General features: G+C 49.5%; 2 protein-coding genes across 2 annotated transcripts in view; one reads left to right on the top strand and one right to left on the bottom strand.

Moving 5' to 3' along the window:
* The first annotated feature begins 17,341 nt into the window (after positions 1-17,341).
* On the top strand, positions 17,342-22,118 carry LOC116976466. The gene is made up of 2 exons (XM_033026359.1): positions 17,342-17,810; positions 21,305-22,118. The coding sequence occupies exons 1-2, from the start codon at positions 17,342-17,344 to the stop codon at positions 21,817-21,819; spliced, it is 984 nt and encodes a 327-aa protein (XP_032882250.1). The 3' UTR covers positions 21,820-22,118.
* A 1,988-nt stretch (positions 22,119-24,106) lies between these two features.
* Positions 24,107-26,034, bottom strand: part of LOC116976465 (adenylate cyclase type 8-like) — a 91,810-nt gene continuing 89,882 nt past the window's right edge. The window contains exon 19 of the mRNA XM_033026358.1: positions 24,107-24,282. Within this exon, the coding sequence (XP_032882249.1) occupies positions 24,107-24,282 (176 nt within the window). The remainder of the gene's footprint in view (positions 24,283-26,034) is intronic.

Here is a 26,034-nt window from a genome sequence, read left to right as displayed (position 1 = left end):
TTTTTAAATGATAAAAACGAACCTGCCTCCACCACCTTCACTGGAAGCTCATTCCACACAGCTACCACTCTCTGAGTAAAGAAGTTCCCCCTCATGTTACCCCTAAACTTTAGTCCCTTAATTCTCAAGTCATGTCCCCTTGTTTGAATCTTCCCTACTCTCAGTGGGAAAAGCTTTTCCACGTCAACTCTGTCTATCCCTCTCATCATTTTAAAAACCTATCAAGTCCCCCCTTAACCTTCTGCGCTCCAAAGAATAAAGCCCTAACTTGTTCAACCTTTCTCTGTAACTTAGTTGCTGAAACCCAGGCAACATTCTAGTAAATCTCCTCTGTACTCTCTCTATTTTGTTGACATCCTTCCTATAATTAGGCGACCAAAATTGTACACCATACTCCAGAATTGGCCTCACCAATGCCTTGTACAATTTTAACATTACATCCCAACTTCTATACTCAATGCTCTGATTTATAAAGGCCAGCACACCAAAAGCTTTCTTTACCACCCTATCTACATGAGATTCCACTTTCATGGAACTGTGCACAGTTATTCCCAGATCCCTCTGTTCACCTACATTCTTCAATTCCCTACCATTTACCATGTACGTCCTATTTTGATTTGTCCTGCCAAGATGTAGCACCTCACACTTATCAGCATTAAACTCCATCTGCCATCTTTCAGCCCACTCTTCCAACTGGCATAAATCTCTCTGTAGACTTTGAAACTCTTCTTCATTACCCGCAACCCCACCTATCTTAGTATCATCTGCATACTTACTAATCCAATTTACCACACCATCGTCCAGATCATTGATGTACATGACAAACAACAGTGGACCCAACACAGATCCCTGTGGCACCCCACTCGTCACTGGCCTCCAACCTGACAAACAACCATCCACCATTACTCTCTGGCATCTCCCATTCAGCCACTGTTGAATCCATCTTGCTACTCCACCATTAATACCCAACCATTGAACCTTCTTAACCAACCTTCCATGAGGAACCTTGTCAAAGGCCTTACTGAAGTCCATATACACAACATCCACTGCTTTACCCTCATCAATTTCCCGAGTAACATCTTCAAAAAATTCAAGAAGATTAGTTAAACATGACCTTCCAGGCACAAATCCATGTTGACTGTTCCTAATCAGACCCTGTTTATCCAGATGCTTATATATATTATCTCTAAGTATTCTTTCCATTAATTTGCCCACCACTGACGTCAAACTAATAGGTCTATAATTGCTAGGTTTACTCTTAGACCCCTTTTTAAACAATGGAACAACATGCGCAGTACGCCAATCCTCCAGCACTATTCCCGTTTCTAATGACATTTGAAATATTTCTGCCATAGCCCCTGCTATTTCTACACTAACTTCCCTCAATGTCCTAGGGAATATCCTGTCCGGACCTGGAGACTTATCCACTTTTATATTTCTCAAAAGTGTCAGTACTTCCTCTTCTTTGATCCTCATAGTTTCCATAGCTACTCTACTTGTTTCCCTTACCTCACATAATTCAATATCCTTCTCCTTGGTGAATACCGAAGAAAAGAAACTGTTCAATATCTCCCCCATCTCTTTTGGCTCTGCAGATAGTTGGCCACTCTGACTCTCTAATGGACCAATTTTATCCCTCGTTATCCTTTTGCTATTAATATAGCGGTAGAAACCCTTCGGATTTACTTTTACCTTACTTGCCAAAGCAACCTCATATCTTCTTTTAGCTTTTCTAATTTCTTTCTTAAGATTCTTTTTACATTCTTTATACTCCTCAAACACCTCATTTACTCCATGCTGCCTATAACTATTGTAGATATCCCTCTTTTTCCGAACCAAGTGTCCAATTTCCCTTGAAAACCATGGCTCTTTACAATTTTTACGATTTCCTTTCAACCGAACAGGGACATAAAGATTCTGTACTCTTAAAATTTCACCTTTAAATGTACTCCATTTCTCTTCCACATCTTTCCCATAAAACAAACTGTCCCAATTTACTCCTTTTAAATCCTTTCGCATCTCCTCAAAGTTAGCCTTTCTCCAATCAAAAATCTCAACCCTAGGTCCAGTTTTGTCCCTCTCCATAATTATATTGAAACTAATGGTATTGTGATCACTGGACCCGAACTGTTCCCCAACGCATACCTCTGCCACCTGACCCATCTCATTTCCTAACAGGAGGTCCAGTACCGCCCCTTCTCTAGTAGGCACTTCTATGTATTGTTGCAAAAAACTATCCTGCACACATTTTACAAACTCCAACCCATCCAGCCCATTTACAGAATGTGTTTCCCAGTCTATGTGTGGAAAATTGAAATCTCCCACAATCACTACCTTGTGCTTACTACTAATATCTGCAATCTCCTTACATATTTGCTCTTCCAATTCTCGCTCCCCATTTGGCGGTCTATAATACACCCCTATAAGTGTTGCTACCCCTTTCCCATTTCTCAGTTCCACCCAAATAGCCTCCCTAGACGAGCCCTCTAATCTATCCTGCCAAAGCACTGCTGTAATATCTTCCCTGATAAGCAATGCCACACCTCCACCTCTTGCCCCTCCAATTCTATCACACCTGAAGCAACGAAATCCTGGAATATTTAGTTTCCAATCACAGCCCTCCTGCAACCATGTTTCACTGATCGCCACAACATCATACTTCCAGGTGTCAATCCAGGCTCTAAGTTCATCCACTTTTCTTACAATGCTCCTAGCATTAAAATATACACATTTAAGAAACCCACCCTCTCTTATTCTCTGATTTTTTTCTTTTTCTTCTCTCTCCCCTACATTTTGGGTCAGAGTGCTACCATTCTACCTACCGTTTCTAGATCTCAGCGTCTCCATCACAGGAAACAGACTATTGAGCGGCATCTGCTACAAACCTACTGACTCCCACAGCTATCTAGACTACACATCTTCCCACCCTGCATCTTGTAAAGACTCCATCCCCTACTCCCAATTACTCCGTCTACGCCACATCTGCACCCAGGATGAGGTGTTCCACACCAGGGAATCAGAGGTCCTCATTCTTTAGGGAATGGGGGTTCCCCTCTTCCACTATAGATGAGGCTTTCACTAGGGTCTCCTCGATATCCCGCAGCTTCGCTCTTGCTTCCCCTCCCCCCACTCGTAACAGGGACAGAGTCCCCCTTGTCCTCACCTCCCACCACTTTTTTTCCAGGTTCTTACCTTCCCTGGAGATGTGATCACATTCTCCGGGCTCTGCGGCCTACCATCGCTGGAGCTGGAGGCCTCCTCGGACTGTTGTGAGCCCCACCGCGGGGCGTGGACTTAACATCGGAGCGGACCCCTTGCCTGGGATCGCTCCCACCGCGGCCTGCGGACTTACCATTAAGGGCTCGCAGTCTCGGGTGAGGCTAGTCGGGAGCTCCAACGCCGCAGAAGGTTCGACAGCCCCGACGCGAGGTTCGATCGCCCGGCCCGCGGGAGTTGACAACCCCGCCGATGCGGGAGCTGATCGCTTCGACGCGGAGGGCCAGACCGCCGCTGGCTACGGGAGTCAAGACCGTCCCGTCAATGTGGGGCTCGAGGCCAACGACCAAGGAAGAACAAAAGGAAGGACTTGAACTTTATTTCGCCTTCCATCACAGTGAGGAGTGTGTAGGAGTCACTGTGGTGGATGTTGATGTTAAAATGTGTTTATGAGTGATCTGTTGCTTTTAATTGTATGAATGACCTGGCCAGTGAATTTCACTACACCAATTGGTGTATGTGACAATAAATGAACATGAACTTACGACTGTTTTCAGGTGAGGCAGAGGTTCACTTGCACCTCCTCCAACCTCATCCACTGTATCCGCTGTTACAGGTGTCAATTTCTCTACATCGGCGAGACCAAGCGCAGGCTCGGCGATCTTTTCACTGAAACTACCTGATCTCCGCCTAAACCTACCTGATCTCATGGTTGCTCAGCACTTCAACTCCCCCACCCATTCCCATCTGACCTCTCTGTCCTGGGCCTCCTCCATTGTCAGAGTAAGACCCAGCACAAATTGGAGGAACAGCACCTCATATTTCGCTTGGGCAGCTTACACCCCAGCGGTATGAACATTGAATTCTCTAACTTCAAATAGCCCTTGCTTTCCCTCTCTCTCCACCCCCTCCCCCTTCCCAGTTCTCCCACCAGTCTCACTATCTCCTACTACATTCTATCTCTGTCCCGCCCTTTCCCCTGATATCAGTCGGAAGAAAGGTCTCGACCCGAAAGGTCACCCATTCCTTCTCTCCAGAGATGCTGCCTGTCCCGCTGAGTTACTCCAACATTTTGTGTCTACCTTCGATTTGACCTCTTTCATACAGAGGGTGCTGGGTGTATGGAATGGGCTGCCAGAGGAGGCAGTTCAGGCAGACATTATAACATTTGAATGACATTTGGCCAGGTACATGGATAGGAAAAGGTTAGAGGGATATGGGCCGGGCACAAACAAATGGAACTAGTTTAGATGGGGCATCTTGGTCAGCATGAACATTGGACTCAAGGGCCTATTCCTGTGCTGGGTGTCTGCCACTTCCTCGGGCAGCAGTTTTTATGTACACAACACCCTTTGTGAATAAGTTTCCCCTAAGATCTCCTTTCAAACTTTTTCCTCTCACCTTAAACCTATGCCCTCTAGTTTTAGACTCCTCTGTGATGATCTCAGTGTCTTTGTAATTTTACTTCGGAGTCACGTGAGTGACTACGTGAAGAACCCGTCCAGCACGCATGCGCGCCATGAGCGTTCACGCAGATGCAACAGCGACGAACGGGAGTACGGGCGCTCCCGCTACAAGCCTGAAGGAACGGACCGTTAGGTAAGTTCTTACCCACAGGTTCGAGTTTACAAACTTTGCTCCTCTTTGTTGCTCCAAGGGAAACTGGAGAGAGCAAAGCAGCACAGAGGGAAGCGGCCCCCGTTCGACTCCAGGGAAGGAACGTCCCGTCAGTGGAGGGGGGAGAGGCGGCACCGGGACTGCACACGCTGGGGTCCACAGTCAGGGTACTGAGCCGATGCCCAGTCCGCTAAGAGCTGTCTGACCAACAGCAGCGGACTGGAGGGAAATTTTAAAAAACGGCCGGTAATCCCTGCATTCACCCGACAAAGAGACTCGCCGCCCGAGAACCGCAGAAATGCCGCCCGAAAACGGCAAGCAGCCTCTAGTAGCAAAGTCAGAACCAAACCTCGGGCTGGAGACAGACACGGAAGATGGAACCGGCACATCAAACTACCACCCGAGAGCAAGGGAGTGTCTGTTCTCCAAGCCTAGAGTAAGGACATGGAGCCAAACACTCCAGCGAGACTTGCCTCGGGAGCAGGGGCAAGCCCGCCAAGGGAGCATTACACTCCCACTCCAGTGCACTACAGCACTGGCCATCTCCCTTATCGAGGGATCGATGGCGACCAGGGCTGGGCTGGTCAAGAAGAGGGGTCACTGGCTGAACAACATCGGGAGAATGCTTGAGGTACAGGATCAGGAAGAGCTGCTGGGTGTGAGTCCGCTACGTGGCTACACCACTAGCGAGATGGCTTTACAGTCTAAACTGACGGCCAGCTTACTACCTGTTCTTTTCAAAAAAACCTCTCCAAGACAGGTAGTCATGAGGCGTTGGATTTCATCACGCCTCCCCAAAATTGCATTTACTCAAAGTGCCCACCATTATTGGGGGGTACATTGAGCATGGCATTTTAAAAACCCAAATATCTCAAATTGCATTTGATACCCCTGTCGTCGGCTATCATTTTCGCATGCTCATTCCAGAGGGGTAGGGTAGTATGACAAAACACCTGACCCTACTGTTCACAGTATGCTCCGCAACTTCTCGAAGGCAGTTATAAAACCTGCCCTCAACCTAAAAAATTCACAGGACTGTGAGAACGCCGGCCTCACAACCACAGATCCTGCTATCTGGCAAAGTTACCAAACCAAGCCTAAGAAACTGGACAAAGTGTCCAAGATATTCGCATCAAGAGGGCAGGGCCTGGAATGAGCACCACACAAAACCAGACAGCAGTACCTCCACGCGTCCACCAGTAGGCGTCTACTTAATGGTACTGGTGAAAGCTCGGGGCCCGCATGCCAACCCCCGTAAGCCTTTTCAGGCCAGGATCCATGGAAAATGCGCCACCCTCCAACAACACCATCCCTACAGACAAGGAACCAGAAACCGAAGAAATGAACACACCATTAAACAACAGTGAAGACAGATAAGTATGGTTCCTACCATCACATAAAAGGTGAAGGGTTTGTACTAACAGGGCGAGGGTCACACCTGGGTTGGAAGCATGAAGAACTATCACACTTGGTAGTTATATACCAAAAGTATTCAAGGATAAAAATTGAATTAAGAAACCTACCACCAGTTCAGCATGCACCCCAAAGGGGTCTACCCTCCCACTAAAAAATAACATGAGGGACTAGCTAACTGGAGAAGATGTACAAGGGGTCATAAAGAAGCCTAATATGAACCTTTGGTACCAAAAAACCCAAAGATGGTGAATGTCGCACCATCATTGACTTAACCACTTGAGTATTTTCACCAGGTTACACACTTATGGAAACTTGTAACTGCTAACCATGGATTTCCAAGGATACTTTATGGTAGACATCAACTTAAAAGATGCATACTATTCAGTACCCATTCATAAAGATTTTCGGAGATACCACAATTTACCTGGATGGGGTAACTATGGCAGTATAAATTATTGACAATGGCAAATATGAGCCAAAACTGTTTCCAGATATTCAAACCAGCCCTGACACTGTTAAGGAACATATCGTCATGGCATGTCTCTATGATATTAACGACAGACAAATCCATGGAAATAGCTAATCAGCAGCATTAGCTACTAAAACTTATTTAGCCTGGGCTCTGTCATACAATCCAGATAAATCTACGTTGACACCATCCACAACTATTGACTACCTGGTATTCAATTAACTCTATCCACTTGTCTATAACATTGCCATAAGGAGAGCCAGCGTATGGCACAACCTGTACCAGTTAATGGTAACAATCAACCAACCATTCAACAAAGTGGCAAGAGTAATTGGGAATTAGTAGCAGCATTACCAGCTACTTAACTTGAACCTTTCCATTAGAGCTAAGGTGCTAGTGTTTAAACTAAATACCCATACCCAGAACATGGTGGCAAATGGACTAATCTGGAGTCGTCATCACTATAGACACTGGGCATAAAACTTAGTTGGAAATATTGAGTACGTTCTATTGGTAAAGCATATTGTTCAGTAGTGCACCATTTTGCATGTTTGTTTATAAATTAACAAGATCACAGTGGTGGCATATACCAAACCACTTGGGTGGAATAAAATCGATATCATGTGACAATTTATTTAACAATTGGTAACCATATGTCGTCAAACATATTTGACCATCAGCAACTTACCTACCAGGTGAGCTAAATACTGTAAACAGACATATTAAACCAAAGTATTTGATGAAATTACAAAGCAATATGGAACACCAGATATCGATTTCCTTGTATTTCAATTGAATCACCACGTACCGATGTATGTCGCTTGAAACCAAACTTTGAGGCAGAGGCAATTAATATATTCCCGCTGAACTGGGGGGGGAATCTAATCTCTATGTTCTCCCCTCAGAACTGCTGTAGCTTTGGGAGCAACAACAGCAGCAGCAGGAGGAGATTAGCAAGAGATACGACTGATTGGCTCTAGCCCAAGTGGGAGGAGAGAAGTGAAAACAGTTTAAGTACAGGTCAAGGACAGGCAGACTTGACTCAGAACTGCTGTAGCTTTGGGAGCAACAACAGCAGCAGCAGCAGCAGCAGCAGGAGGAGGAGATTAGCAAGAGATACGACTGATTGGCTCTAGCCCAAGTGGGAGGAGAGAAGTGAAAACAGTTTAAGTACAGGTCAAGGACAGGCAGACTTGACTCAGAACTGCTGTAGCTTTGGGAGCAACAACAGCAGCAGCAGTAGGAGTTTAGCAAGAGATACGACTGATTGGCTCTAGCCCAAGTGGGAGGAGAGAAGTGAAAACAGTTTAAGTACAGGTCAAGGACAGGCAGACTTGACTCAGAACTGCTGTAGCTTTGGGAGCAACAACAGCAGCAGCAGGAGGAGATTAGCAAGAGATACGACTGATTGGCTCTAGCCCAAGTGGGAGGAGAGAAGTGAAAACAGTTTAAGTACAGGTCAAGGACAGGCAGACTTGACTCAGAACTGCTGTAGCTTTGGGAGCAACAACAGCAGCAGCAGGAGGAGATTAGCAAAAGATACGACTGATTGGCTCTAGCCCAAGTGGGAGGAGAGAAGTGAGTCAGTGCTGGGAAAACAGCTGAAAACTGAGGAATTTGGTTGTAAATTGGTAAATCAGGCAATTTATCAGTCAATTTAAGTAAGACTGCTCTTAGGGAGCGGCAGTGAGTGAGCGGCCCTTGTGAGGGAAGTGCCCTGTGAGAAAGTGTGAGTCTTTGGCTCGAGAGTCTTCGGAGAGGAGGCTGAGGAGAGGAGACTACGCAAAACACTGCAGAGGGAGAGACGAAAGAAGGAGATGTCAGGCAAGCTGATTCAGTGTGATGCTTGCAGTATGTGGGAGGTCAAGGACACCGCTAGTGCCTCTGGCTGCTACAAATGCGAAAAGTGCATCCAGGTAGAGCTCCTGAAGGGCCGTGTTGGGGAACTGGAGAAGCAAGTGGATGACCTCCGGTTCGTCCGAGAAACGGAGTCGTTCCTCGACAAGTCCTACAGTACGATTGTTACACCTAAGGTACTGGAAGAGAGAAGGTGGGAGACAGTGAGAACAGGAGGGAAGCATGGAATGCCAACGTCCCCGGGGGTTGTACCTCTTGTGAACAGGTTCACCCACTTAGAAGCTGTCGGGACAGAAGAGGTGTTTACACTGGGCGGCGGACTGGCTTGTGATGCGAATAGGGCTGTTGAGCCAAAACCAAAAAGGCCTAAGGCAGGCAACGCCATTGTAGTAGGAGACTCCATTGTGAGAGGTACGGACAGGGGTTTCTGCGGCAACAGACGGGATGCGAGGATGGTGTGCTGCCTTCCTGGTGCCAGGATCCAGGATGTCACGGACAGAGTGCAGAAAATCCTCAAGGGCGAAGGTGAACATCCGGAAGTGGTAGTGCATGTCGGCACAAACGATGTCGGAAAGAAGGGGATGAATATTCTGCAGCGTGACTTTAGAGAGCTCGGAAAAATGCTGAAAAGCAGGACCTCCAGGGTTGTTATCTCCGGTTTGCTTCCAGTTCCTCGTGCTGGCGAGAGCAGGAACAGGGAGATACGGGACCTGAACGTGTGGCTGAGGAACTGGTGCACGGGGCAGGGATTTAGATTCTTAGATCACTGGGATCTGTTTTGGGGTAAGGGGGAACTGTACAAAAGGGACGGATTGCATCTTAACAGGTGTGGGACCAGCATTCTGGCAGGCAGGTTTGCCACTGCTACACGGGTGGTTTTAAACTGAATAAGGGGGGTGGGGTGTCGAATGGGCTAGTGGAGGATGGAGTTAAAGGGAAAGGGTTTCTTAAATGTGTGAGAGTAGAGACAGAGGGGTGTAAAATGAGGGTAGAAGCAATAGGTAGCAAGGTGAAAAGTAAAAGTGGCAGGCCGGAAAATCCAGGGCAAAAATCAAAAAGGGCCACTTTTCAACAAAATTGTATAAGGGGTAAGAGTGTTGTAAAAACAAGCCTGAAGGCTTTGTGTCTCAATGCAAGGAGCATTCGTAATAAGGTGGATGAGTTGAATGTGCAGATAGCTATTAATGACTATGATATAGTTGGGATCACGGAGACATGGCTCCAGGGTGACCAAGGCTGGGAGCTGAACATCCAGGGATATTCAATATTCAGGAGGGATAGAGAGAAAGGAAAAGGAGGTGGGGTAGCGTTGCTGATTAGAGAGGAGATTAACGCAATGGAAAGGAAGGACATTAGTTTGCAGGATGTGGAATCGGTATGGGTAGAGCTGCGAAACACTAAGGGGCAGAAAACGCTGGTGGGTGTTGTGTACAGGCCACCTAACAGTAGTAGTGAAGTTGGAGATGGTATCAAACAGGAAATTAGAAATGCGTGCGACAAAGGCAAAACCGTTATAATGGGTGACTTCAATCTACATATAGATTGGGTGAATCAAATTGGCAGGGGTGCTGAGGAAGAGGATTTTTTGGAATGTATGCGGGATAGTTATCTAAATCAACATGTAGAGGAACCAACGAGAGAGCAGGCTATTTTAGACTGGGTATTGAGTAATGAGGAAGGGTTAGTTAGCAGTCTTGTTGTACGTGCCCCCTTGGGCAAGAGTGACCATAATATGGTTGAGTTCTTCATTAGGATGGAGAGTGACATTGTTAATTCAGAAACAATGGTTCTGAACTTAAAGAAAGGTAACTTTGAGGGTATGAGACGTGAATTGGCCAAGATTGACTGGCAATTAATTCTAAAAGGGTTGACGGTGGATATGCAATGGAAGACATTTAAAGACTGCATGGATGAACTACAAAAATTGTTCATCCCAGTTTGGCAAAAGAATAAATCAGGGAAGGTAGTGCATCCGTGGATAACAAGGGAAATCAGGGATAGTATCAAAGCGAAGGATGATGCGTACAAATTAGCCAGAAAAAGCAGCATACCGGAGGACTGGGAGAAATTCAGAGACCAGCAGAGGAGGACAAAGGGCTTAATTAGGAAAGGAAAAATAGATTATGAAAGAAAACTGGCAGGGAACATAAAAACTGACTGCAAAAGTTTTTATAGATATGTGAAAAGAAAGAGATTAGTTAAAACAAATGTAGGTCCCTTGCAGTCAGAAACGGGTGAGTTGATCATGGGGAACAAGGATATGGCGGACCAATTGAATAACTACTTTGGTTCCGTCTTCACTAAGGAAGACATAAATAATCTGCCGGAAATAGCAGGGGACCGCGGGTCAAAGGAGTTGGAGGAATTGAGTGAAATCCAGGTTAGCCGGGAAGTGGTGTTGGGTAAATTAAATGGATTAAAGGCCGATAAATCCCCAGGGCCAGATAGGCTGCATCCCAGAGTACTTAAGGAAGTAGCTCCAGAAATAGTGGATGCATTAGTAATAATCTTTCAAAACTCTTTAGATTCTGGAGTAGTTCCTGAGGATTGGCGGGTAGCAAACGTAACCCCACTTTTTAAGAAGGGAGGGAGAGAGAAAACGGGGAATTACAGACCAGTTAGTCTAACATCGGTAGTGGGGAAACTGCTAGAGTCAGTTATTAAAGATGGGATAGCAGCACATTTGGAAAGTGGTGAAATCATTGGACAAAGTCAGCATGGATTTACAAAAGGTAAATCATGTCTGACGAATCTTATAGAATTTTTCGAGGATGTAACTAGTAGCGTGGATAGGGGAAGAACCAGTGGATGTGGTGTATCTGGACTTCCAGAAGGCTTTCGACAAGGTCCCACATAAGAGATTAGTTTACAAACTTAAAGCACACGGCATTGGGGGTTCAGTATTGATGTGGATAGAGAACTGGCTGGCAAACAGGAAGCAAAGAGTAGGAGTAAACGGGTCCTTTTCACAATGGCAGGCAGTGACTAGTGGGGTACCGCAAGGCTCAGTGCTGGGACCCCAGCTATTTACAATATATATTAATGATCTGGATGAGGGAATTGAAGGCAATATCTCCAAGTTTGCGGATGACACTAAGCTGGGGGGCAGTGTTAGCTGTGAGGAGGATGCTAGGAGACTGCAAGGTGACTTGGATAGGCTGGGTGAGTGGGCAAATGTTTGGCAGATGCAGTATAATGTGGATAAATGTGAGGTTATCCATTTTGGTGGCAAAAACAGGAAAGCAGACTATTATCTAAATGGTGGCCGACTAGGAAAAGGGGAGATGCAGCGAGACCTGGGTGTCATGGTACACCAGTCATTGAAAGTGGGCATGCAGGTGCAGCAGGCAGTGAAGAAAGCGAATGGTATGTTAGCTTTCATAGCAAAAGGATTTGAGTATAGGAGCAGGGAGGTTCTACTGCAGTTGTACAGGGTCTTGGTGAGACCACACCTGGAGTATTGCGTACAGTTTTGGTCTCCAAATCTGAGGAAGGACATTATTGCCATAGAGGGAGTGCAGAGAAGGTTCACCAGACTGATTCCTGGGATGTCAGGACTGTCTTATGAAGAAAGACTGGATAGACTTGGTTTATACTCTCTAGAATTTAGGAGATTGAGAGGGGATCTTATAGAAACTTACAAAATTCTTAAGGGGTTGGACAGGCTAGATGCAGGAAGATTGCTCCCGATGTTGGGGAAGTCCAGGACAAGGGGTCACAGCTTAAGGATAAGGGGGAAATCCTTTAAAACCGAGATGAGAAGAACTTTTTTCACACAGAGTGGTGAATCTCTGGAACTCCCTGCCACAGAGGGTAGTCGAGGCCAGTTCATTGGCTATATTTAAGAGGGAGTTAGATGTGGCCCTTGTGGCTAAGGGGATCAGAGGGTATGGAGAGAAGGCAGGTACGGGATACTGAGTTGGATGATCAGCCATGATCATATTGAATGGCGGTGCAGGCTCGAAGGGCCGAATGGCCTACTCCTGCACCTAATTTCTATGTTTCTATGTTTTCTACCTCATCAGTCAGGTACTACGGCCTCGTCAGTCTGGTACTACGCAAAATACAGATGGACTCTGCTTCAAGTATTTTGATAGTACCCGACTAAACCCACAGTCATGGTTCCCAGTGGTCCCCGACATGGTCATCAAAACCCTAATGATTTTCCCAGTAGCCCAGACTTATCAACTCACCCAGTTTCAGGCATAAGCCACCCATGCCACGATAAATTAAACTACTGGGTTGCAGATTTGAAAAGACCACTGCTGGGCCTGGGTTGCAGAATTGGGAAGACCACTGCTGGGCCTGGATTTGTCAGACAGCACTATCGACACGATGACAGCATCCCATCGCATATCCACTAGGGAACATAGTTGGTGAACATCAAGAAGTGGGAAGATACTGTTCAAATACAGGAACTACATATTCAACTACAACAAAACCTGTACTGGAGTTCCTGGCAGGTCTTCACCACAATGAAGGACTCAGCTACTGCGCCATTAATACAGCCAGAAGTGCTCTGTCAGCCTACTTAACTCAGGCACCAGGACAACAGGCCATAGGGTACCACCCACTGGTGTTCAAATTCAGGAGAGGCATATTCAACTCTAATCCCCCAGACTGGGATGTCAGTGTGGTCCTGACGTACCTTAGGGGATGGTCACCAGCCAGGTCCCTCACCCTGGAACAGCCCACCCTGAAGACGGTCATACTGATGGCCTTGTCTCAGCACAAAGAGTCCAGTTCCTCCATCTACTACGATTGGACAATATGGTTATAACACCAGACCGTGTCACATTTACCATTCAGGGGCTGGTCAAACAGAGCAGACCAGGAACATCAGCTCCAGTCATGGAATTCCGGGCATACCCACCTGAACCACGGTTATGTGTCATGACCCACTTATTGAACTACATCGACACAATAAGAAATCCTCGAGGGAGAGAAAAAGCCTTATGGGTCAGCCACAAGAAACCTCATGGTCGGGGGACGAGCCAAACTATCTCCAGTGGCTCAAGCAGGTACTGGGAGTTGCTATAACGTGTATAAATCTTACTCCACCAGGGCAGCATCCACATCGGTGACTAAGAGGATGGACGTGCCTATGGACCACATCCTGGCTACAGCGGGGTGGTCTAGGGAGTATACGTTCCAAACTTTTATAACAAGCCGCTGGCAGAACCTGTATCGTTTGCAGAAAAAGTATTAGAATCTGCAAAAAATATATAATTTAAGCCCGGGGGAGCATTTTGGTCGTTATTGTTAATAACACCATTATTGTTTTACAAACAGATTCATGGTTGATTACGATAACATACTTCCTCCCTCAAATGACTTCGGCAGCGAGTGAAGTATGAACTGTTACACGGTTTGAAATCACAGAGCTTTAAAATCTTCACGTAGTCACTCACGTGACTCCGAAGTAAAATAGTAAGATTAAACGAGCTTACCAGTTTGAAGTTTGATCTGTATTTTATGAGGAGTTACGATGAGGGATTACGTGCCCTCCGCTCCCACCCTCAATTATAGAGCTCAACTGGTAACTTAGTTCTCCTTGTCTTTACTATGTTTATTCAATTATTGTGTTGTTCCTGTGATTCCACACCGCTGCTTTGAAGTATGCCGCGCATGCGTACTGGACGGGTTCTTCAAGTAATCCCTCATCGTAACTCCTCATAAAATGCAGATCAAACATCAAACTGGTAAGTTCTCGTTTAATCTTACTATTTTATATAGCTCCATATGCTCACCCTTCAACCTGGCAGGCAGTGGCCAGTGGAGTGCCGCAAGGCTCGGTGTTGGGGCCGCAACTGTTTACCATATATATTAATGATTTGGAAGAGGGAATTAGGAGCAACACTAGCAAGTTTGCGGATGACACAAAGCTGGGTAGCAGTGTGAACTGTGAAGAGGATGTTAGGAGGTTGCAGGGTGACCTGGACAGGTTGAGTGAGTGGGCAGATGCAGTATAATATAGATAAATGTGAGGTTATCCACTTTGGCGGCAAAAACAAGGGGGCAGATTATTATCTCAATGGGGGTTAGGTTTGGTAAGAGGGAGGCGCAGCGAGACCTGGGTGTCCTTGTACACCGGTCACTGAAAGTTGGCGTGCAGGTACAGCAGGCAGTGAAGAAGGCTAATGGAATGTTGGCCTTCATAAGAGGATTTCAGTAAAGGAGTAAAGAGGTTCTTCTGCAGTTGTATAGGGCTCTGGTGAGACCACATCTGGAGTATTGTGTACAGTTTTGGTCTCCTAATTTGAGGAAGGACATCCTTGTGATTGAGGCAGTGCAGCGTAGGTTCACGAGATTGATCCCTGGGATGGTTGGACAGTCATATGAGGAAAGATTGAAAAGACTAGGCTTGTATTCACTGGAGTTTAGAAGGATGAGGAGGTATCTTATAGAAACATATAAAATTATAAAAGGACTGGTCAAGCTAGATGCAGGAAAAATGTTCCCAATGTTGGGCTAGTCCAGAACCAAGGGCCACTGGCTTAGAATAAAGGGGAGGTCATTTAAGACTGAGGTGAGAAAAACCTTTTTCACCCGGAGAGTTGTGAATTTATGGAATTCCCTGCCACAGAGGGCAGTGGAGGCCAAGTCACTGGATGGATTTAAGAGAGAGTTAGATAGAGCTCTAGGGACTAGTGGAGTCAAGGGATATGGGGAGAAGGCAGGCACGGTTTATTGATAGGGGACGATCAGCCATGATCACAATAGAAACATAGAAATTAGGTGCAGGAGTAGGCCATTCGGCCCTTCGAGCCTGCACCGCCATTCAATATGATCATGGCTGATCATCCAACTCAGTATCCCAATGAATGGTGGTGCTGGCTCGAGGGGCCGAATGGCCTCCTCCTGCACCTATCTTCTGTTTCTATGTTTCTATGACCAATGAAGGCAAGCGACCAAACGCCTTCCTCACCCCCGTCCGCCTGGAACTATGTACCTACCCCTCTGTCTCTCTGTTCTTCAACACTCTCCAGGACTTTTAAGTCCTGGGCCCTGGGTTTAACATCATCTTACGTTTGTCCATGTTAAATTCTATCTGCCATGCCTTTGCACTTTCTCAGTTGCTCACGTTCCTGCTGCAACCCATGACAGCCTGCATATTTACTCCACATTCCAGCACCTGCAGTCTCTGGAGTCTCCGTAGTAAACATTGTTCATCCTGGAACATATGACTACAGCTGGGAACGGATGTTGTGGTGAAGAGACAGATATATGTAGCCTCATTACTGGGGCACCAAGTCACCACGGGGCACCCCACAGCTGGGTCCCATCCCACACAAACACATTGGAGGAGTCATAGCATTGGCTAAACTTCCAGCACTGATCAAAGCCAGAGTCCATTAGTTTTATGTAGATATCTGTGTGGCAACAGGGACAGAGCGGAGCAGCACAGTCTTGGCCCTTCAGCCCATCACTCCCATTATCACCCACTCTCCCATATACACTGGACCCATTTACCTGTTAGGTGTGTCCTCATCTGAGTGCCTTGCCTATCCAGATGCCGCTGGCATTTTGAGCTCCCAGGGACACACAAGAGAGGGAGACCCCTTGAGGCAGTGAGCGGTTGGGTTACGGAAATCTTCTGCCTCAGATGTGGCGGGGATGACAGGAGGGAGCTGGATGTCGACGCGACGCTGGGAAGCAGCACGTTTCTCGGGAAGAGAAGGATGGGAACATGCCGGACTGTCCTGCCATCCACCATGTTGGAAGAACGCAGACACCTTGTTCACCCTGCTCTCCTCTGCTCTGCTCGGGCAGTGGGACATACATCAGGCATGGTCAGTGTCCCTCATCTCCTCCCCTCACCTCTCCTCACCTTCCCTCTCCTCACCTTCCCTCTCCTCACCTTCCCTCCCCTCACCTTTCCTCCCCTCATCTTCTCTCACCTCCTCATCTTCCCTCACCTCACCTCCCCTCTCCCCTCCCCTCACCTCCTCTCCCCTCCCCTGACATTCTCTCCTCGTCTTCCCCTCCCCTCCTGTGCCCTCACCTCCCTCCCCACACTTCTCCCCCCACCTCTGCACCTCTACTCTGCTCTCTTTCCCCTCCCCTCATTCCCCCTCCATCCTCTGCTCTTTCCTCCCCACCCCGAACGTCCTCACCTTCTCTCCTCCCATAGCCCTCTCCTCATCGCTGGAGATGGTGGGGCCACAGACAGCTGCAAGGTGAGAGGGGGCAGTGGAACTGTGGCCGGGCGGTGGGGTGCTGGGCTGAGTGGCGTGAGTGTCTGACACTTGTATATACGGTGGGCAGGTTGCAACACCTTCCTGCAACACCTTCCTGGGACCTCTCAGGCATTGTGGGCTTGAAGGGTCAGCGAGTCTGTGGGACCTGCCCCAGGGGGGCAGTGGGCAAGGCTGGCACTGAGGAGTGGCAGGAGTGAGGAGAGTGGAGGGTGTATCCCCAGGATGCCCCCTCCTCAACACAAGTGTCCCAGATAGGACAATGAAATTCTTGCTTGCTGCAGCCCGACAGGATATTGTAGTCATAAATACAGATCAGATCAGTGTGTCCGTATACCATAGACCACACTTATATACACACACATCATTAAACAGATAGAGTGCAATAGGTCGTTATAGTTCAGGATGTTTGTTTGAGGTTGCCTGATGGGTGTGGGGGAACAGGTCCCCACACCTGCTGGTGCCCCTCCCATCCACCACATCCTGTGAGCTGTCGTCACTGGAAGAGAGGGGACGGACGGGTGCAGCCCGCACGTTGGTTGACAACAGCCTTGGTGAGCGGTGGGCGATGGAACACGAGCTGAGATTCAAGCGTACCGTGCTGCCTCATTACCTGAAGATGCTCACCTCAGCACTGAGCCTGAATGACATCTCCAGCCGCGGCAGCCAACAACAACTGTGTCCCAGCGAGGAGACCGCACTGGGAACGGCGTTGAGGGAAGCTCACTCACACGTCAGTGAGGCTGCAACACAGGCTGGGGCGGTGCTGGAAGACCTGGACAGGGAGGTGGAGGATGCAGCCGAGGAGAAGAGGAGCTGTGAGCAAGAGATGGGGAATGAGAAGCAGCAGCTTCTGCAGCTGGACAAGCAGATGGTGAGTGAGGAGAGCAGGAGAGAGGTGGTCAGAGATGATGTGGAGAGATGGCAGCTGGAGATGCGACAGGCTCAGCACACCCAGGATACGGAGAATGCCCGCAGGGCAGAGAAGGAGACATCGCGTAACCTGGGCATCGGGCTGGGCATCCTGCCCTTTGTGGGTAAGCTGGCAATCGTACTAAACTGTTAGATCTGATTACGCTGCAGAGAAGTAAGAAGGAACTGCAGATGGTGGTTTAAACCGGAGATAGGCACAACATGCTGGAGTAACTCAGCGGGTCAGGCAGCATCTCGGAAGAAGGGTCTCGACCCGAAACATCACCCATTCTTTCTCTCCAGAGAAGCTGCCTGTCCCGCGGAGTTACTCCAGCTTTTTGTGTCCATATTCCTCTCCTCTGACAAATCTTCAACCAGTCGGGACGGTGAGGAGTGGCATTCCCAGGAAAAACAGCAGCGCTCCCAAGGTGGGAATGCTTGGCAAATTGCCTGAGCTCTGCAGTGCTGGGCAGGTGGGAGAAGTCAGAAAACTGTGGGGAGGACCAGTGAGTGCGGGGAGACGGACAGAACAGAGAGCTGGAGTGAGGGAGAGGAGAGGACAGAGAGAGGGAGCAAACGGAGAGATTGGTGCAAGGGAGAGAGAGGGGGAGAGAACAGAGATGGGGAGAGAAGGAGAGAAGCAAGAGAAGGAACGAGGGGGAGAACTGAGGGAGGGAGTGAGAAGAAGGTGGAAGAAGAGAAAGGAGAGAACCCAGGGCAGGAGGAGAACAGAAAGGAGGGCAAACCAAGAGGGGGCAGGGAGAGTTGGGGAGAGAGGGGGAAGGAGAGAGAGAGGGAATAGAGAAAGGGAGGGAATGGAGGGACAGAGTGAGGGGAAGAACCGAGATGGATTGATGGAGAGAACCGAGAGAGGGAGTGTGGGAAAGGACTGAGGGACGAGGGAAAATGGGTCTCTCAGTAATAAGGTATGGGGTAATGGGTTTGGGGGAGGGGGTCCACGGGAGTGAGGGGGTGACAGGTGTGTGTGTGAGGATGTGGGTGTGTGTGAGTGTGTGAGTGTGAGTGTGTGTGTGTGTGTGGGTGTGTGAGGGGGTGTGTGAGTGTGTGTGTGTGTGTGTGAGGGTGTGTGTGTGTGGGTGTGTGAGTGTGTGTGTGTGTGTGTGTGTGTGTGTGTGTGTGTGTGTGTGTGTGTGTGTGTGTGTGTGTGTGTGTGTGTGTGTGGTGGGTGTGTGTGTGTGTGTGTGTGTGTGTGTGTGTGTGTGTGTGTGTGTGTGTGTGTGTGTGTGTGTGTGTGTGTGTGTGTGTGTGTGTGTGTGTGTGTGTGTGTGTGTGTGTGTAGGGAGGTGAGGGGTTTGAGCAGTCATGTACAGCTTCCACACTGACTGCGCGTGAAGGCAGGCAGAGCGATGGTGCTGTTGGACTCGTTAGTTATCGGTGTGGACAGGAGATTATGCATCAGCAGCAGAGCAGTGGAGACTGCAGGATGGTGATGCTGCCTCCCTGGTGCCAGGGTCTAGGAAGTCTCGGAGCGGCTGCATGGCATCCTCTAGGGGGAGGGGGAGCAGCTGGGGGTTGTTGTGTACGATGCCACCAACGCCATGAGCAGGAAACGGGACAAGGAGCGGCAAAGTGAACATGGAGAGCTGGGCAGATTAAAAAGCAGGTTCCCGAGGGAAGGAAGCTCTGGAGTACTCCCGGTACTAAGTGGTGGTGAGGATAGAAATAAGGAAGATAGGACAGAGGAATGCAAGGCTCAGGAGTTGGTGCAGGACACAGGGGGTTCAGATTTGTAGACCGTTGGCATCTCTTCTGGGTCAGAGGTGACCTGCATGAGGGGACGGGTTGCACCTGAACTGGATGGGAAGCAGTATCCTAGCAGGCAGGTTCACTGCTGCTACTTGGAAGGGTTTAAACTAGATAGACAGAGGGTGGGAACTAGGGTAGTGGGTCAGAGAGTAAGAGTAGGAAGGAACTGCAGATGCTGGTTTACACCGAAGATAGACACAAAGTGCTGGAGTAACTCAGCGGGACAGGCAGCATCTCGGGAGGGAAGGAATTTGTGACTTCGGGTCAAGACCCTTCTTCATGATGTTTCAGGCCGAGACCCTTCTTCAAAAAACGGGATATAAGAACGGTGCGAGCGCTCGAAGGAATTGTACTAGAGGCCCCAATAGCAAGCGGTAGATGGAGCAATGGAGACAGATTACTGGAAGTTGCCAGGGCAACAGGGTTGTGTTGGTGGGTGACTTGAAACTTCCCCAACATTGACTGGGACCTGCTCAGAGCTAGAAGCGTAGACGGGGCAGGAATTGTGAGGTGTATCCATGCGGGTTTCTTGAAACAGTACGTGGATAGTCCAACCCGAGAAGGAAACAAACTGGACCTTGAGTTGGGAAATGAGGCTGGCCCGGTGTCTGGTGATTCACTGGAAGAGCATTTTGGGGATAGTGATCACATCTCCATAAAGGTCTGAATGAAGAATGAAGTGCCTCGAGCCGCAATGTCACCTATCCATGTTCTTCATGGATACTGCCTGACCCACCGAGTTACTCCAACACTTTGTGTTCTTTTGTGTATTAACCAGCATCTGCAGTTTTGTCTTCAATCAGTAACCCAGTTCTGAATCCATATGACCAAGTCACAGTGAATGCCATGTGGATCAGCCAACCGATAGGTTCTTTATCAAATGCCTTAATTAAAATCCATGTTGACAACATCCACCATCTTACGTTCGGCGGCACTGTGGCACAGCGGTAGAGTTGCTGCCCTACAGTGCTTGCAGCGCCAGTGCTTGCAACTACGGGTGCTGTCTGTACGGAGTTTGTACGTTCTCCCCGTGACCGCGTGGGTTTTCTCCCAGATCTTTGGTTTCCTCCCACAATTGGCTTGGGCTTTGTATACATGGTATACGTGTAAATTGTCCCCAGTGTGTGTAGGATAGTGTGAATGTGCGGGGATCGCTGGTCGGCGCAGACTCGGCGGGCAGAAGGGCCTGTTTCCGCGCTACATCTCTAAACTACGCTAAACGAGCCTCATTCATCACCTTCGTCACCTCCTCAGAAAACTGGAACGTTAGTAACCCCTGTCCCACTTAGGAAACCTGAATGGAAACCTCTGGAGACTTTGCGCTCCACCCAAGGTTTCCGTGCGGTTCCCGGAGGTTGCAGGTAGTGGAAGCAGGTAGGGTGACGGACAAAAACTTCCGGGAACCACATGGAAACCTTGGGTGGGGCGCAAAGTCTCCAGAGGTTTCCGTTCAGGTTTCCTAAGTGGGACAGGGGCATGAGTCCAAAACCATGCTGACTGTCCATGCTGAGTGAATCCTATCCTTTAGGAGAGAGGGGGAAAGTTTAACATTTAATAGGTTTAACAGCTTGGTTTAAGAGGCACTGACTTGGCTGAGGTTGAATACAGGGAACAATACTTCAGGAGAACATTGAGTAAACTGGAAAATAACATCAAACGTTGCCATACAGAGTCTGGTGAGTGGCTGCAGTGAGTACCACAGGAGTCAGCGATGATCGTGTTTAAGGGACTGTGGATAGGCGCATGGATAAGCAGGGAATGGAGGGATACAGATTCTCTGTAGGCAGATGGTACCGACATTGTGGGCTGAAGGGCCTGTTCTATGTACTAACCTCCCTCCCTCTGTCACCAGCAATCCCTCTGGTTGTGGGATCCTGTAGAGAAATGTCTCGTTGTGAGGCATTGATTGAGGAGGCAGTGAAGGACAAGGCGGAGGTGAAGGTGAAGCTTGATCAGGCATCTCTGGAGCTGGACCAATGCCGGCAGAAGCTGCTGGAGCTGCAACACCGCAGGCTGGAGGTGGACAACGGGCTGCGGGAGAGGCAGAGGGAGCTGCAGATGCTGCACCATGCACTGGAGCAGCTGCTCAGCTCCAGGAGGAAGGTATCCAATGAGCTGGACCATCTCAGCTCACTCAGAGCCCAGCTGGGCGTGCTGACCACCCGCTGTGGGCAGGATGCATACGCCGGGTACGGGCTGATCCATGGCCGGCTCATCTCCCTCCTCTCCCACCTGCATGGACACAGCTTCAGCCTCCAGCTCCTGGCAGATCCCCGAGTGCTCAGTAAACTCACCCTGCTGGACGGCAATGGGCCGAGCACTGGAGGCTCAGAGAGTGGTGGGGGGGCGGGGGGGCATGACCCATGACTGACCCCCTCACCACCGGCCGCAGGGTCAGAGAGTGAGGGGGGGGGTCCTGACCCTTGACCCCGTGACCCACCCCCCCATCCACATCACTGAGCCCAGGGTCAGGGAGGGCAGGGGTCATTGACCCCAAGGAAAGGTCACCCCTCCAACCCTGCCCCTATGATTCACAAGATGTTAGCAGACTGCGTGATCGATAATGTCCCCGCAACCCCAGCCCACCACCTAGCGTATCTGTGGGGAGACACCGTTCCCCTCATGCCCACCCTCAGAAGATGCCAACACAGTGCCCTGGCACCCTGCCCCCCCCCCCCCCCCCCCCCCCCCCCGCCGCTGTTGCTGTGACATGGTGTACGCTGGAACTATTAAAGGAAAATGACAAACACTGCGGCTGCTGGAGTCTGAGATTAAACAGAACGGTGGAGGGTTTGCGGGTCGAGGGGGTGTGGGGGGGGGAGGGGAGGGGTTGAGAGAGAGAGTCAGATAAATGATTCATCATCAGACCTCTCCTCAGATCCATCTTCCGATTCACACGTTGGAGCCAAGCTGGATTGGGTATTGAGGCACCGTTCGTGTATGTGAAGCATGGTCTGGGGACAGAGTCTCAGTATACATACCACCACCTGGGTGCAGGAGACATTATCCTGGTGCAGGTACCATCAGGATACACCAACTGGACCAGGCTCTTCGGCCCACAATGTCTGTGCCCAACAGTGGTGCAACGGTAGAGTAACTAACGGCCTCACAGCGCCGGAGACCCGGGTTCGATCCCGACTACGGGTGCTGCCTGCACGGAAGTTGTATGTTCTCCCCGTGACCGCGTGGGTTTTCTCCCAGATCTTCATTTTCCTCCCAAGACGTGCAGGTTTATAGGTTAATTGGCTTGGGTGTATGTGTAAAAAATTGTCCCTAGTGTGTGTGTAGGATAGTGTTAATGTGCGGGGCTCGCTGGTCAGTGTGGACTCGGTGGGCCGAAAGGCCTGTTTCCGCGCTGTATCTCTAAACTAAACTAAACATGATGCCAAGACAAACTCTTATCCATCTGCTCACAATCCATACCTCTCCTTTCCCTGCATGTACATGTGGCCATCTGAAGGCTGCAGAATGATGGTGTCTGCCTCCAGCACCACTCCAGGAACTCACCACCCTCTGTGTAAAATCACATCTCCTTTAAACTTTGCCCATCTCACCTCAAAGCTATGGCCTTTGGTATTTGACATTTGCATCCTCACCTGGGTATTCCTGTACAGAACACATTCCGGCTTAGGTTCCTCTTTGTAATGGGGGGCACGGCTTATAGAAACATAGAAAATAGGTGCAGGAGGAGGCCATTCGGCCCTTCGAGCCATTGTGATCACGGCTGATCCTCTCCTATCAATAACCCATGCCTGCCTTCTCCCCATATCCCTTGACTCCACTGCCCCCTAGTGCTCTATCTAACTTTCTCTTAAATCCATCCAGTGACTTGGCCTCCACTGCCCTCTGTGGCAGGGAATTCCATAAATTCACAACTCTCTGGATGAAAAAGTTTTTTCTCACCTCAGTCTTAAATGACCTCCCCTTTATTCTAAGACTGTGGCCCCTAGTTCTGGACTCATACACATGGGTGTCATACACATTAACCACCCCACACACTAACTGCCCCCTCCGCACACGTGGCTCAATACCCCCTTGTCAATATATTAATGTTATTAATTGCTCCAATTACTCCATAAACCGACCCCCAGTCTACTGACGCCTTGCCCACCCGGACTCACAGGTGTGTCTAGAGGGGGAGGGGTGGTAGAGAGTGAGGGCCAGAGAGAGAAGGGGAGGAGGGGGAGAGGTTACAGGGACGGGGGGGGGGGGGGGGGGGGGAGAGGAGGGGAGGGGGGAGAGAGTGGGAGGGGGAGGAGCGAGGGAGGGGGCGGAGAGAGAGCGACGGGGAGGGGGGGGTAGGGTCGAGAGAGGGGGGTGAGGGGGGGAGAGGAGAGAGAGAGAGATGAGAGGAGAGAAGGAGGGAGAGGGGAGGGAGAGAGGAGGGGGTGAGGGAGGAGGGAGGAGGAGAGGAGGGGGAGAGGGGGGAGAGGGGGAGGGGAGGAGAGAGAGAGAGGAGCAGAGAGGGGGAGGAGTGAGGGAGAGAGGAGGGGGGGAGAGGAGGGGGGGAGGGGAGGGGGGAGAGAGAGAGAGGGGAGGGGGAGAGAGAGAGAGAGGGGAGGGGGGAGAGAGGTAGAGATGGGGGAGGGGATGAGCGGGATGGCGCGGGCGGAAGATGGTTTGGGCCCCGCCGCAGCGGCGTCTGGTGTTGAGGTCACAGCCGCTCCCGCCCGGCGACGGTGGATGGCGAGGCACGGACGCCGCGGATGGACACGCTGGTCCGGTCCGGTCCGGTCGGGTCTGGTCGGGTCTGGTCTGGTCCAGTCTGGTCCGGTCTGGTCCGGTCTGGTCCGGTCCGGTCCGGTCTGGTCCGGTCTGGTCCGGTCTGGTCTGGTCCGGGCGGGCGGACACCGCACCCCCTCCACTACTTACCTGGAGTAGACGCTCAATGGGTGAAGGCCAACTGACAGTCTGATCCCGCCCCGGACCCACTGCGCACGCGTAGACGGCGCCATTTTGCGTCGCTCGCTTCCCCAACTGCGCAGGCGCGGATGGGCGCATTTGTTTCTCCCCCAGCGGCCGGAGCCAGAACTGCGGGCGATTTCCCACAAAGTGGAAACGCTGATTGTGCTCAGATTTAAAAAGAAAATTCTGGGGATATTTTCTTACTCTGTGGGGGAAAAAGGGGGCTTCGGACGGCCTTGACTCCTATACTGAAATCTTCTTGTTATTAAGCTGGAGTAACTTGGTTTAAGAGGCACTGACTTGGCGGAGGGAGCAGGTTGGTCGTGGGGAACAATACGTCAGGAGAACCTTGAGTAAACTGGAAAATAACATCAAGACAAACAGGATACGTGTGAGAGAGGGAGAGTGGTGAATTCAGCACTGTAAATGGTAAGAGTGGATCAGCCATCGCAGTGGAACACACTGCCAGGTACGTCAGAAGCCTGTTCTGAGCTAACATTATTTCAAAGACGTTTCCTTAACTATGGCCTGATAACGGCGAAAAAACGAATACTTACATTTTGGAAACACACAACAGTCCCTACAGTGAAGATGTGGATTACAAACATGTCCGAGACACTACATTTGGAAAATATTAGGCTTGTCTTGGCAGAAAACACAGATCGATTTTTCAAGACATGGACACCCTTCACCGAATTCTTACAAGGATAGTCTGGCACAACACAAATTTGGATTTAAATCCGATTCTGGGTTGGGTGAGGTGGGCGGGGGCGGGGGGGAGGGGCAGGCATATCTCCACTTTTATCTTTCTTACTTTTTCCTTTTCCTCTCTTATATGTTTATTCGTTCTCTGGCCACACCTCTTTGGTAGTCTAGGGGTCCTATCTTTTCACTTTTTCCTCTCTTGTTTCTCTCTTCTTTTCTCTCATTTTCAGGTTAAAAGGTTAAAATTGAAGCTGTACAATAATAGTATAATTTTACATGCCGAATGTTTTATTCTTGTACAATTGCTTCTAATAAAAATAATAATTAAAAAAAGAACAGAGTGCCAGTCACCCCCGGAGAGCAGCTGGTTTTGTTTCATACAGGCTGGATGAAGCTGGAACAACCCATGGCCGCATGGTGGCACAGTGGTGGAGTTGCTGCCTTAAGCCCCTGTCCCACTGTACGAGGTCATTCACGTGTTCTCCCGACTTTCCCCTGATTTGAACTCGGAGAATTACGGTAATAGCCATTCGTAGGTACTTGGGGGCTCTCGTGGACACTCTTCCCGCAAAACTTCACGAGCTTACCGCGTTTCCCGAGTACCTGCCGTTAGCGTTACGAGTCGCTAAGAGACGTCCTGAGTTCCGACGTACCCGCTACGTACGTTCTACATACTTACCACGAGTTTGATTTTTTTTAAACTCGGGAGAGCTCTCGTATAGTGGGACAGGGCCTTTACAGCGCTTACAGCCACAGACCCGGGTTCAATCCTGACTATGGGTGCTGTCTGTACGTTCTCCCTGTGAACTGCGTGGGTTTTCTCAGAGATCTTCGGTTTCCTCCCGCATTCCAAAGACGTACAGGTTTGTAGCTTAATGGCTTGGTATAAATGTAAATTGTCCCTAGTGGGCGTGGGTTAGTGTTAATGAGCGGGATCGCTGGTCGGTGCGGACTCGGTGGGCCAAAGGGCCT

This window comes from Amblyraja radiata, chromosome 8, assembly GCF_010909765.2.
Source record: "Amblyraja radiata isolate CabotCenter1 chromosome 8, sAmbRad1.1.pri, whole genome shotgun sequence".
Taxonomy (NCBI): Eukaryota; Metazoa; Chordata; class Chondrichthyes; order Rajiformes; family Rajidae; genus Amblyraja; species Amblyraja radiata.
Note: the sequence above shows the minus strand (reverse complement) of the source record. Positions and strands in the feature narration are given on the sequence as shown.

Excerpts from the sequence above, each read along its gene's own strand:
- LOC116976466 (XM_033026359.1), top strand. The coding sequence starts at position 17,342 with ATGGAACACGAGCTGAGATTCAAGCGTACCGTGCTGCCTCATTACCTG. Across the intron at positions 17,811-21,304 it reads GGGCATCCTGCCCTTTGTGG|CAATCCCTCTGGTTGTGGGA; the intron begins GTAAGCTGGCAA and ends CTCTGTCACCAG.